The following is a 13,097-nucleotide window of genomic DNA, read 5'->3' as shown; positions in this document are numbered from 1 at the left end:
AAGTGATCTTTAGGGCTTAATACAGCCAAGGATAATAGGACTTCCAAAAGTGTAGCACCTCAGTGAAATCAAGAGAAAATAAAGTCCACAGAACCAAAAAAATCATATCCTTTGCCTTGTAGCAAAAGCTTTCCAGCTACAGATTCTTCAAACCTCCACACTGTAACAAAAATTTAAGGGCCAACATTTCTTTTTACTTGATCTGCACTAAGGCCACCTCTTCTTACACACAACAGAGCAATCAGTTACTCCTCCTTCTATACAACATGGGGATATCCTGGATCTTCTAGGATGCAGTCCATTTGTGGCATAGTATATCTTCTTGAGTCAGACGAAATTCTTGTTGACCTGTGGCAAGTAAGACGTATCTTCTATTGGGGAAAAAAACCCACTGAAATCTCTGGTTTCTTAAATGTTTCTTTGAGGAATGATGAGAATGATAAAAATACTTCTTTAGAGAAACAGTAATAGAGCTGAGGGTGATCATGAGTGTGTGTAACATAAAGAATAAGGGGAAAAAGAAAGGAAAAACATTTCAAGCAAACTTTAAAAAGCAGTATCTAGCTTGTTTAGAATTATAATTCTTCTACGTTTGTGATCAGAGAGAAAGAAAGAGGGACTAAAGCAAACAGAAAGTCCTGATACATGTGCTAGTGCTACTGTAACTGTGCTATGACCGATCCCCATTATCAGAAGTATCACCAAGCATCCACCATCATGTAGTCGAGGAGCATCAACATATATGACAAGCAAAAGAGACATGGCTATCAAACCTACCCAGTGGGAACTAGTATGAGTGTGAACTAAGGAAAACTTTGTACCAAAGGAAGTGAGGAGTAGAAGGAAAATAATCAAATACAAGAGAAAAATAAAACCAAACAATAAACTTTTATGCATCGAACATTTCTGAAAGCTCCAACATTTGATTCTAATAAAACATACCATAACTGGGCACAGATAGCTCCCACTGTGGCTAACCTTAATGCTTGGCTATATAGTCTCGGCTATCATTAAAATATTAAATGTTGCAAGTATTTGAAAATCTAACTAAAAATACACATTAAAAAATTAAACTTGAATTTTACTCATTTCAACCCAACTCTAAATTCAAATATTGATATACCTCTTCTTTTCATTATTGCCCTTTCAAAACAGACATTAAGATACGTGTATTCACATAGGAACAGATATATTTTATTTTAAAAAACACACATACTCAATTTTTTTAATCTCAACTCACATTTGCTGGATTATTTAAAACAAAAACAAGTTATGGTATGCTATGATTCTCTACAGTTTTGCACATACTGTGGATTCTGTTATCAGAGACTGCCCTCTACAGACACTTAGATCTCCCAGCCTAAAGAATCAACAGAAGGCCAAAAGAAACTAGAACAAGCGTAGGGATCACCAGAGCATCGACCTCCCCATCAATCCTACCAGAGCATCCCTGAAAAGATGCGCTCCTACTCAAAAGACTCTCACTCTAAGGCCCTCATTTTGACAGTAAAACCAATGCATCTTGACACGTATCAGTTGTCACTTTCCTTGGATTTTTCTTAGAAATCTCTCTCCCTTACCCGCTTCCTCTCTCATTCTCTCTTGTGCACACACACGCACACACACAAAAGGATAGAAAGATACACTTCAGAATAAGACAAACACTTTCCTCCTGGAGAGCACAAGTGCGGGAGAAGGATTCACTTTACACTTTGTGTATGTCAGAACTGCTAGAATTCTTTTTAAAGAGTAGCTATGACTTTTATAATTAAATAAATTTTTAGACATAGAATAAGTTTTAAAAGACAATATAGGAGAATCTTCATAGCCTCGGGATGTGAAGGGATTTCTTTAAGAAGGAAAAAAAGCAATTATCTTAAAAGATTAGTAAAATTAAAAAGATTAATAAATTAACTATAATAAAAGTAAGACCTTCTATTTACCAAGAGACTGCCTAAAGAAAGTGAAAGGAGAAGTTACAAACTGGGTGGGAACATCTTAAACTGAGAAACACACTTAACTGAGAAACAATATCTTAAAAATACTTACAAATAAATAAGAAAAAGACAAATGACACAATTGAAAAATGGTCAAAAGACTAGAACAGGCATCAAAACAGGAAGGATGAGGAACCGGCCCGGTGGGCAGCGGTTAACGTGCGCACATTCTACTTCAGTGGCCCGGTGTTCACCAGTTCGGATCCCGGGTGTGGACATGGCACCACTTGGCAAGCCACGCTGTGGTAGGCATCCACATAGAAAGTAGAGGAAGATGAGCATGGATGTTAGCTCAGGGCCAGTCTTCCTCAGCAAAAAGAGGAGGATTGGCAGCAGTTAGTTCAGGGCTCATCTTCCTCAAAAAAGAAAAAAAAGAGGAAGGCAGAATGGCTAAGCAGGAGGTATACGAGATTTGTTTTACTAGAATTACTTATTCTTTACATGCTATAATATTCTTTTATATAGTCAATACCTAAAGAAATAATTTTTTAACAGAAGTTTTTGAATTGAAAAAGAAAGAAACAGGGCTGATCTCTTTAAGCAAAGGCAGTACCTTTTACATTGGGTCGCACGTAAGACAGCAGACTGAGCCCCCCTGGATTCTCCAGCAGTGTCCTGGCTGCTCCTTCTAATCCCAACTGCTTTGCTCTCTGGGCTTTTGTGCCTTTGCTCCCAGTTTTATATGGAGCCGACTAGGGGCAAAAAAAGTCAGAAAACATACCAAATCATTCCATTTTGAAAAGCAAAAATTAAAATTAGGACAAAATTAAAGGACATGGTGAGAACAATAAAGATATCCTTTTCTCAACCCTCTCCTCCTCCTTGAGAGATGAATTAGTAACACTAACTTGAGAATATTAGCTCTGTGAAATGGTTGTTCCTTATCCAATTCTTTATACATTTCCATACACTTAAAATTAGTTATTTGTTTAGATTCAGTCATCTTAAAAACTCAGGGCCTAGACCACAAAGACTGCAAGGACTGCAAGGTCCTCTCCTCAACTCAAGCAAGCTCCTCTAAAAGTTGTCAACACAATGCTTCTACTTCATAATCCACATTCACTTCTCAACCCACGGCCATCTGGCTTCTCTTTCCACAAAAACCTTGCTGAAACCAGTATCACAAAGATCCATAACGAACCCCTAATTACCAAATACACATTTTCAGTCCTTATCTTGCCAAATCTCCCTGCTACCTTTAATTATTTAACTATTGATCATTACCTCCTAAAACTCTCTTCCCTGGTCTTTCATGGTATCATCCTCTCCTGATTTTCTTCACACTTCTCTGACTATTCTTTCCATGTCTCCTTCTTAAGCTCTCCCTTCCTCCACCCATGCTTCCAAAGTTGGTGTTCCCCAATGGTCTATCCTGATCTGCCTACCCCACAAACTCTCCTTGAGTGAAATCTTCCACTCTCATGGTTTCAAACATCAACTATATGCTGAAGATGCTCACATCTAGGTCCCCAGCCCAGCACTCTCCCTTAAGCTTCACACTTCAATAACCTACTCTCCTTTTTCCCCACTCAACTGGAAACTCCTTGAAGATAAGGACTATGTATTACTCATCTTTGTAAATTCAAGTGCTTAGCACAAAAAACCACTTGGTAGATATTTACTGAATAAAGAATAAATATTTTGTCAAATTAAATAATGATGGCTGATAACTTTAGCTTCTTATTCACCAGGTCTTCTTTATCTATAAAAAGACCCAAATCATAATACACTCAGGTATTACATTAAAAGATAAAAAGGATTCCTTACCACGTGTTCTAGTTCTTCAAAAGTTTTACAGTTCAGCAAGGCTTTTAACAAGCATTCAGACATCTTCCCCTCTTTCTTAATTTTCTGGATTGTACTATAAACCTTCTTTGCAACAGCCCTGAAAATAAAAACTTTTGTAATATTCAAGACCTACATGTCAAAACTTCCTTTTTAAAGTTATTTCAAACTTACAGAAAAGTTGCAGGTAAAATAAAAAGAACTTTTTTTCCTCTGAACCATTTGAGAATAAGTTACCATCACCCCAAATATTTTAATGTGCATTTTCTATAAATAAGAATATTCTCCCTCATAACAACAACCACCATCAAACTCAGGTAATTAACATTGATATTTACGATCATCTAATCCTCACACATCATTTACATTTCACCAGCTGTTCCAATAAAGTCCTTTATAATGAATTCAGTTAAGAATTATGTAATTGCCTTGTGTCTATACTCTCCTGCAAGCTGAAACATTATTCCAGGCTCTCTTTCATTTTCAAAGCCTTGATACTGTAGAATGTTACAAGCCAGTTATTTTGGAGAATGTCCCACAGTTTGGGTTTCTCTGACGTTTCTTCGCAGTTTGATTCAGATGGGGCATCTTTGGCAAAAATATCATAGAAGTAATGCTATGTTCTTCTCACTACATCCAATTAGGTGGCAAATGATTTTCATTTGTCCCATTACTACTTAACTTTGGTCATTTGATTAAGGTAGTATTTGTAGGTTTCTCCATGATAGAGGTACTCTTTATTCCCTTTGTAATTAAGTATTTTCTGGAGAGGTACTCTGATTATCCCATTCCTTATTAAACTTTGAATTTATTCAGTGACTTATTACTATAGATTCACGGCTTCTTATTTTTTTAGTGGTTAAAATAAATTGCTATCATTTATTTCAATGCTCAAATTGTTCAGATTTGGCCAGAAGTAACCCCGCCAAGCTAGCTTCTGTGTCCTTTTGACATGTCCCCATCATTCTTCTCTGGCACAAGATATTCCAAGCTCATCTTTTACTTTCCCTATCCCAGCCCTGAAATCAAGAGAATGGTACTTAGAAACCAATTTATGGGTGCCAGGTATGCTCACTGCTGTTAGGTATCAAAGCTCAGGATGAGTACACCTAGCACCCATAATTGGTTTCTAAATACCATTCTCCACTAAAAACAACCAGGAGAAAAGCTGATTCCAAGATTCAATGTATAGGGATCAATGCACAGGTACGGGCAAGGGCAGGGGCAGTGCATGGTCATTCCACCACTTTACAATGATTTTTCACTGTGAATATGGTATCCTATTGTCATATTTAATGCCTCTCATCCCATTTCATTACCTATTCCTCTTTACAGGATCTACCTAATAAGGGTACTGCTAAAATGATGGGCAAAAGTTAGAGAGATGATAAATTATTAAAAACGACTGATGGAAAAGAAAATTAAATCTACTAAAGAAAAAAACAAACTAAAGGCAGATTGTAAATTAAAGATGAAGACTATGCAGTCCTTAGATTACAGCCTATCTTTTACAGTCCTGGTAGCCCAAGACTGTTTTCAAGCGCTAAAGCCTACCAGGGTCATTTTGACAAAAGACCAATGTCCTGTTGGCCTGCATATAAGGCTTTTCTTTAGAGAAAATACAGGAAACTTTTCTTAATATCCATAATCATACTTTTTAATTCACTTGTTTTAAAGTGACCCTCAGTAAGAAATATATTTTATTTGCAACCCAGTATGCAAATACATACATATAATTCAAATAGTTTCAAGAAACAGTACTTACGCTTACCACATAAACTATACTCACATTTTCTGTTCTCTATTTCTTTTTTTTCAAAAGTGGTAATGCCCTACTAAACTAGTTTCACTACTCATTTACGGGTAGCAATTAACAGATTGAAAACCAATGCTCTACTTGTAGAAAATGCCAAGCTTAAGAAAAGATGGAAACCATATCTCATTACCAAAAAGGAATCTCTGTATGATATAAAAAGATCTTCTAAGCCCCAGTTAATGTATTGCTCTATTAATAGATACCCAGAGACTAGAACTCTTGCAGAAATGATTTTTATAGAAATAATAATTGTGACATAAAACTTCTATTTGTTCCCTATACAACCCAATATTGTTAGAATACCTTTAATTTTATTAAGTAAACTATTCTTGTTTGTAACACTTCCCCAATTTCACATCCCAAAACCCTCAGATTTTCTTCATACCTTGCCTTCAACCAAACAGAAAGCTTACTCAGAATCTGCAAACTGCTGGTCTTCTAGATGTGGCCTGCAGAGGGTTTTGTTTGGTCCAGAAATTTTCTACATAAAAACCCAGATTACTAGCTTCTTTTTAGAAATAGGAAGATCTGACAAACTGGGTAGACAATCCTGCGTGTCAGTAATCTGCTGGAGATGAGTAGAGGCTGCGCCTCTTAGTCAGGGCTTGTGATCTCCAGTTCACACGCCTTGCTACTTTGCTACTTGATTATAAACTAGCCTGGCCCTGGAAGATCTGACCCTGAGGCCAGTAGATTAGCTAGTCACTTGTACTTCTGGGCTGGCTAACTGATGCTGCCTCTTAAGGAAATACAACGCTCCACATATTAGCACTTTAGTCCTCTTGGCACTAAAAGAATTTCAACAAAAGAGGTAGAAAAGTTAATGAGTTGCAAGTTCCCCAAAAATCACAGAAAGTTTATTAGGCATGTCATAAAAATAACCCTTAGTACTTTTAGAATGGCTTGATGGTAGGATTATATCCAATTTTAATCAGATCCTTGTTGCAGATTTGAAGAACACACACATTAACAACACAGCACCTGGCATGTATGAGACACATAATAAATGCATGAATGGTGAAGACTGTTTTAAAAACTCTACTAAATAATATAGAGTCTCATAGTCTTTGTATGCATAGTTCTGAGTTATTACAATAAGTCCATAGGCATAATTTTTTAAAGAGTATTTTCCATTCTATAACCATACAAAACTTACAATGCACTAATATTAAATTACCATGCCATTTAAAAAAAGGAAATATACATATTTCCTATCACACTCTATACTGCCAAAGAACTCTCCATTTAGGGACTTTATAGTATTAAGAGAACAGTTTTATGCAAGCTGTTGAAGATTTAGACTAAAACGTATTGCTAGTTGTCCTAATTTTGCCATTATGCACAACCATTTCTATGAGAGATGACAGTCACTCTTAGGCACACACTTTCACTGCAAACCACCTTTTTGCTGATACATGGCCATGGTAAATATAAACACACCAGCAGAGGGGCTCTGTATACCTCTAAATAAGTAAACTAGAGCCGACTACCTGTGTCAGAACAGGACTATACCCAGACTACAATAATTCAAGAAAAGAAAACATCGGAACTCTCAAAATATATTGTCATTCACTTCCTCACTGTTTGTCCTCATTGGCTCACATATCCTTTTCCCCTTACACTAGGCTCATCCCTTTCCAGATTTCTTACCGTAGCTCCTCCAGGGTTTGTCGAACTTCTCTCAAGGAATCGGCATCAAGGTTATTAATGAGCTCTTTTCGATAACGTATAATGAAGGGAATTGTGTTATCATCATTAAAGAGACGAATGATGTTGGCACAAACCCAAAGTTCAATATTCGTTCTCTCAGATAAAACCTGCAAATTAAGAATACTTAGTGATTTAAAGTCCTGAAAATTAAACATATATAATATATGGTTTAAAATATAGCATCAAATAATGTTCTCCAGTCTTTTAGAAACTACTTGGTGTGGTTTTGTTGTTGTTTTTTTTTAAGATTTTATTTTTCCTTTTTCTCCCCAGAGCCCCCCAGTACATAGTTGTGTATTTTCAGTTGTGGGTCCTTCTAGCTGTGGCATGTGGGATGCCACCTCAGCATGGCTTGATGAGTGCTGCCATGTCCACGCCCAGGATCTGAACCAGCGAAACCCTGGGCTGCTGAAGCAGAGCATGCGAACTTAACCACTTGGCCAGGGGCCGGCCCCCTGTGGTTTAAAAGAGGAAAAGAAAACTATATAAAATACATATATGCATTGACAATCATAAAATAGTCATTTCACTAAATCAGTAAAATCCAACTGAAATCACTCTATATCATTCAAATTCTACAGGACTCAATGAGATAGACTTTTCATCTGTCAGATTGGCAGCAAAGATCAAGGGGTTAGCAACTCACTGTGTTGGCATGAGTGATGGGAAAAAGCACTTTCTTTTTTATTTATTGATTTTTTTTGTAGGGGAAGATTCGCCCTAAGCTAATATCTGTTGCCAATCTTCCTCCTTTTTCTTCCTTTTCCCCCCGCCAAAGCCCCAGTACATACTTGTGTATAGTTGTAAATTCTTCTGGTTCTTCTATGTGAGCAGCCGTTACAGGATGGCTACTGACAGACAAGTGGTGTGGTTCTGCACCAGGGAATCCAACCTGGGCCGTGGAAGCAGAGTGCACCGAACTTTAACTGCTAAGCCATCAGGGCTGGCTCAAAAAGACACTTTCAGTCACCTCTAGTGAGAGAATACAACGGCATAACCTCTGGAGGAAAAGCAATTTGGCAGCATCTATAAAAATTTACAATGCTTAAACTCTTGGACCCAGCAATTCCACTCTTAGGAATTCATTCTGATATATTCATACCTCCAGAAAATTACATTATTTATAGTGGTTTTTTTTGGAAGAACTATTTCCAGCATAGCAAAAGTCAGCAAAAACCTATGTCTGCAAGGGGGACTGGTAAATAAAGTATGATGTACTCATGAAGTAGAATACCATGTAACTACTTATATGAACTGATAGGGAATGATTCACAAGAACTGAGAACATGGCTTACTTTCAGGAAAGGTAACTGGTTGGCTGAGAATTAGGATAGGAAGACTCTTCTATATCTTTTGAATTTTGTATCATACACATGTACTACAAATTAAAAATAATTCTTTTACAAAAAACAAGTCTGGGGCTGGCCCGGTGGCGCAGCAGTTAAGTGTGCAGGTTCCGCTTTGGCAGCCCGGGGTTCACCGGTTCAGATCCTGGGTGCGAACATGGCACCGCTTAAAAAGCCATGCTGTGGTAGGCGTCCCACATGTAAAGTAGAGGAAGATGGGCACGGATGTTAGCTCAAGGCCAGTCTTCCTCAGCAAAAAGAGAAGGATTGGAGGCAGATGCTAGCTCAGGGCTAGCTAATCTTCCTCAAAACAAACAAACAAGCAAACAAGTCTATTTATGGTTTCAGTAAAATTTACATGTAAGCAGAAAAGTTTACAGAGGTCAGCCTGGAGAAGAGAAAGAATGAAATGCAATTTCAGTAGATATTCTCAAAAACCTAAGCAGATTTTTCAAAGTAAAGCACAAAAGGCAGAAGGTTTTACTATTATTTTAATCTTGATGTCCAAGATCTGCCAAAAATGGAAGAAAAAAACAGAAAAATTATTAAGTTATCATAATCAACTGATTAACAAGATCAAGTCAATGTATATAATAGACTGAATTTCAAAACTACAAATGAAATAAATGGCTGCACTCCAGAGACTATGGAGGATACTCTCAGTTCTCTGGGCATGAGAAATAACTCATGAGGCCCACATTTTATCACCCATTATGATGGTTTAATACCAACTCTCTGGTGAGGATGCCAACTTTACATCTCCAGCCCTAGCTCTCTTCCATGTGAGTTCCAGACTCATTTAGCCAACTATCTGACATACAGTTTTGGACATGTAAAGGGCATCTCAAACCTTGCATTTGCAAAATTGATCTTCCTCTCAAACTTATTCCTCCTCCAGTTTGACCCTTATTATGTCCATTCAAACAACAGTTCAAGCCAGAAAAATAAGAATCTTTAACTATTTTGTCTCCTCCAATTCTTAAATCCACTCCACCATAAGAACCAGTCAACTCCAATTGCAAAATATTTTAGTCTACTACTCCTCTTCATTTCTTCTTCCCCACACCACAGCCTAGTTCAAGACTGCACCACTGCAGTAGCCTTTAACTGTTCTCCTTGCATACACTCCCATCCCATCTATTCCAATCTCCATAAAGCAACAAGAATTATCTCTTCAAATGTGTACTAGATCATGTCTCTTGACTGCTCAAAACCTTTCCATGATTTCCCATTGCATTTAGAATCCAAACTCCTTACCATGACCCAAAAGACATAAGCCTTCCTCTCCAATCTCATCTTATCCAATCTTCCCCCATTAGAAGCCAGTCCCTATGGCCTTCTCTCAGTTCATAGAACAAGCCCAGTTGTTTCCCTCTTGAAAGGCCTTCATAAAGCTGCTCCCTCATCCAGAAATGCTCCTCTTGCTTGATATCTTTCCTGACCCCTACGAAATCAAACTTATTAATATTTTCTCCCTCAAACCTATACCTCTTCCTATTTCCTATTCAGTCAACGTCATCGTCTTCTACTATCGAGGATATTGTAGTTATCTCTCCCAACAATCCCTCCCCCGTTATGTAACAGCTATGTGGCTTGAGAATACTTGACCTCTAGCTCCACAGCATTTTGTTCAAGTAACCAGTTGTTTCGGAATTAACAACAGCCAGAGTGTGTCATTGCTCTGGCCAGAGAGATTAGTCTAGTCAGCCTAAAGCTCCACATTGGGCTGCAACTCTGGACCCAGGTACAATTTCTTCCTCTGGATAAATACAGTTTGTACATGTAGAATCTTGTAGCTGAGGATGGTAGTGCTAACAGAATCGCAGAGAGACCGTTTAAGTGCACTGACTAAACTTTCCTGTTACTTAAGTCAATAAATCTCCTTTACTGCTTAAGTTAGTGCAAGCTTTTCTCTTATTGAGACCAAAAGCATTGTAATCAATGTCCTTAGTATCACTGTTCTCTATTATGCCCACCTAATCTGTCACCAAGGAAGAAAACTAAACTTCTAAAATGTCTGTTCCTTCCCCTCGAGCTCCCTTTCTGTTAATATCATCTTTTATCTGAACCAGAGAGCAGTTTTTTTCTTCTCTATGCCTTCCATCCAACCTCTCCGCATTACTACTGATTATATTGCTAAAACACAGGTAAAATAAGTCCCTTATTTTTCTCTTTTTCTTCTTTTGAACATAAGCTCCAATGACCCTTATCTACCTACTGGTAAAGGTCCAACCACTGTGACATAGTTTTAGAATCCCTTCCCAAGCTTGGTTGCAAACTTCACCATCCTCAAGGAGTTAGCAATCTAGAAGGGAAGATAAAGTGTTAATGCAAATAAGTACAAATGAAACAGCATGCACCAGGCAATAAGCAGTATAACGTTTTCAGAGAAGAGAAAGATCTCTCCAGGGGTAATAAGGAAGGCTTGCTGCAAGGGTAGCATTTCAGCTGGCCCTGGAAAGATAAGCCAGATTCTGAAAGATAGACACGAGAGGTGAAAATGACCAAAATGCTCATCATTTTGGAGCTGGGTGACTGGAACTGGTTGAAGCAATCCATGGGCTCCCGCTACCCTAAACTAGCTCAGCTATTGTTAACTGAAAGTGGCCCAAGACAGCTAAGACTCAATATCCATATCTGGATAGTACCAAGTCCTAACAAATCCAGAAGCATCGTATGTGTTAAAGGTGTATATGCTGATGCTTATGTAAATTTGCTCCTTGAAATTAAGCACAACAAAACTACTATAAGCAGTCACTACTTTTGGGCCTCCAAATCATTCAATTTCTTCTGTCTTAATTCAGTCAAACATTTATTTTAGCTCATTTTTATACGCCAATAACTACACCAAGCCAGTGAAAATAAAAATTCAAAAAACCGAGTCCTCTTTCCCAAGGACTTTGGGACAAAGTAACAGAAAAAGAAAGACAGTCAAGTAGACAAGTAAAATACAGTGTGATCTTCACTCTGACAGAAACATATATAGATTGTTTTAAGAGCACAGGGGAGGTAGAAACATCTAACTCTGCAGCAGTGGAAAAGCAACAAGAGAACGAAGGTACCTCCAGGCAGTCAAACAGGGGCAGGAATTTAAGAAGAGAGAAGAGTTGAAAGCCACTACACATTTTTTAAATTACTATAAGTTCAGTAAGGCTAAAATGTACAAGCAGTGTTACAGTGAGGTGAGAAATGGAAAGGTGGATGGAGCTACATGGGGAATTCCATAGAGTTTGGAGTTTATCCTATACTTAATACTAAGCCCCTCAATGACTGATCTACTCATTACTTGGTCTCAGCTATTGAATCAACCCCCCTGAGATCTCAGATTCAATGAGATCTGTAGACTAGGCGGTGGTTCACAATGCGTGGTCCCCAAACCAGCAATATAACTATCATCTGGAAACTTATTAGAAATGCAAATTCTTGAGCCCCACTCTAGATCCACTGAGTCAGAAACTCTGGGGTGGGGCCCAGAAATCTGTATCTTAGAAGAATGAAGCAAACGACAAAGAAATAACCAAAAGACTTACAAGCAGAGAGCAAACCTTAGGGATGGGTTGGAATAAGGCAGGCAACTACTATAGTTTTGTGGGGTTTTTTCCAAAGAGTTTTTTTTATTTATTTTATTTTATTTTTTTCCTTTTCTCCCCAAAGCCCCCCAGTACATAGTTCTATGTTCTGAGTTGTGGGTCCTTCTAGCTGTGGCATGTGGGATGCTGCCTCAGCATAGCCTGATGAGCAGTGCCATGTCCGCACCCAGGATTCGAACCAACGAAACACTGGGCCGCCTGCAGCGGAGCGCGCGAACTCAACCACTCAGCCACGGGGCCAGCCCCCTATGGTTTTTAAACTTCACATTTATTACTTGTTAAAAAAAGAAATGACAGGCCCAAAATGGAGACACTTGTGCTAAGCCCCATGTCAGCAAACCAAGACTTAATACCTAACCTAACTGCAGTTACAGTCTCCCCTAGGAATGCAGTCTTAACCAGTCAGTCTGGAATTTTCTGGTGAGCATCAATGAAACAACCTGCCACATAGGCCCTTTCCACCCCCTAAATGAAGATGAAGTAATCCTTATCCCATCCCCCTTCTGCCTATAACAGCCCTCCATTTGGTACAGCTCCTCTGAGCTCCTCTCTGCTTGCTAGATGGGATGCTGTCCAATTCATGAATCATTTAATAAAGCCAACTAGATCTTTAAAATTTACCCATTGAACGGCCAGCCCCAGTTGCCTAGTGGTTAAGTTTGATGCGCTCTGCTTCAGTGGCCCAGGTTCAGTTCCCAGGCGTGGACCTATACCACTCATCTTGTCAGTGGCCATGCTGTGGTGGCAGCTCACATACAAAAAAAAGAAGATTGGCAACAGATGTTAACATAGGGTGAATCTTCCTCAGCAAAAAGCAAAAAAAATCTACCTGTTGAATTTTTGTTGTTTAACA

At 38.4% G+C, this 13,097-nt stretch overlaps 1 protein-coding gene across 1 annotated transcript in view; it reads right to left on the bottom strand.

Annotated features, from left to right (window-relative positions):
* The window catches only part of SRBD1 (S1 RNA binding domain 1), a 206,004-nt gene that overhangs the window by 173,209 nt on the left and 19,698 nt on the right, over positions 1-13,097 (bottom strand). Inside the window, exons 5-7 of the mRNA XM_046663508.1 lie at positions 7,249-7,415; positions 3,765-3,882; positions 2,551-2,689 (exon numbers count right to left, since the gene is read on the bottom strand). Coding sequence (XP_046519464.1) covers positions 2,551-2,689; positions 3,765-3,882; positions 7,249-7,415 — 424 coding nt within the window. The remainder of the gene's footprint in view (positions 1-2,550; positions 2,690-3,764; positions 3,883-7,248; positions 7,416-13,097) is intronic.

The sequence above is a fragment of the Equus quagga genome, chromosome 5 (assembly GCF_021613505.1).
Source record: "Equus quagga isolate Etosha38 chromosome 5, UCLA_HA_Equagga_1.0, whole genome shotgun sequence".
Taxonomy (NCBI): Eukaryota; Metazoa; Chordata; class Mammalia; order Perissodactyla; family Equidae; genus Equus; species Equus quagga.
The sequence above is the reverse complement of the archived record's forward strand: the minus strand, read 5'-3'. Positions and strand labels throughout refer to the sequence as shown.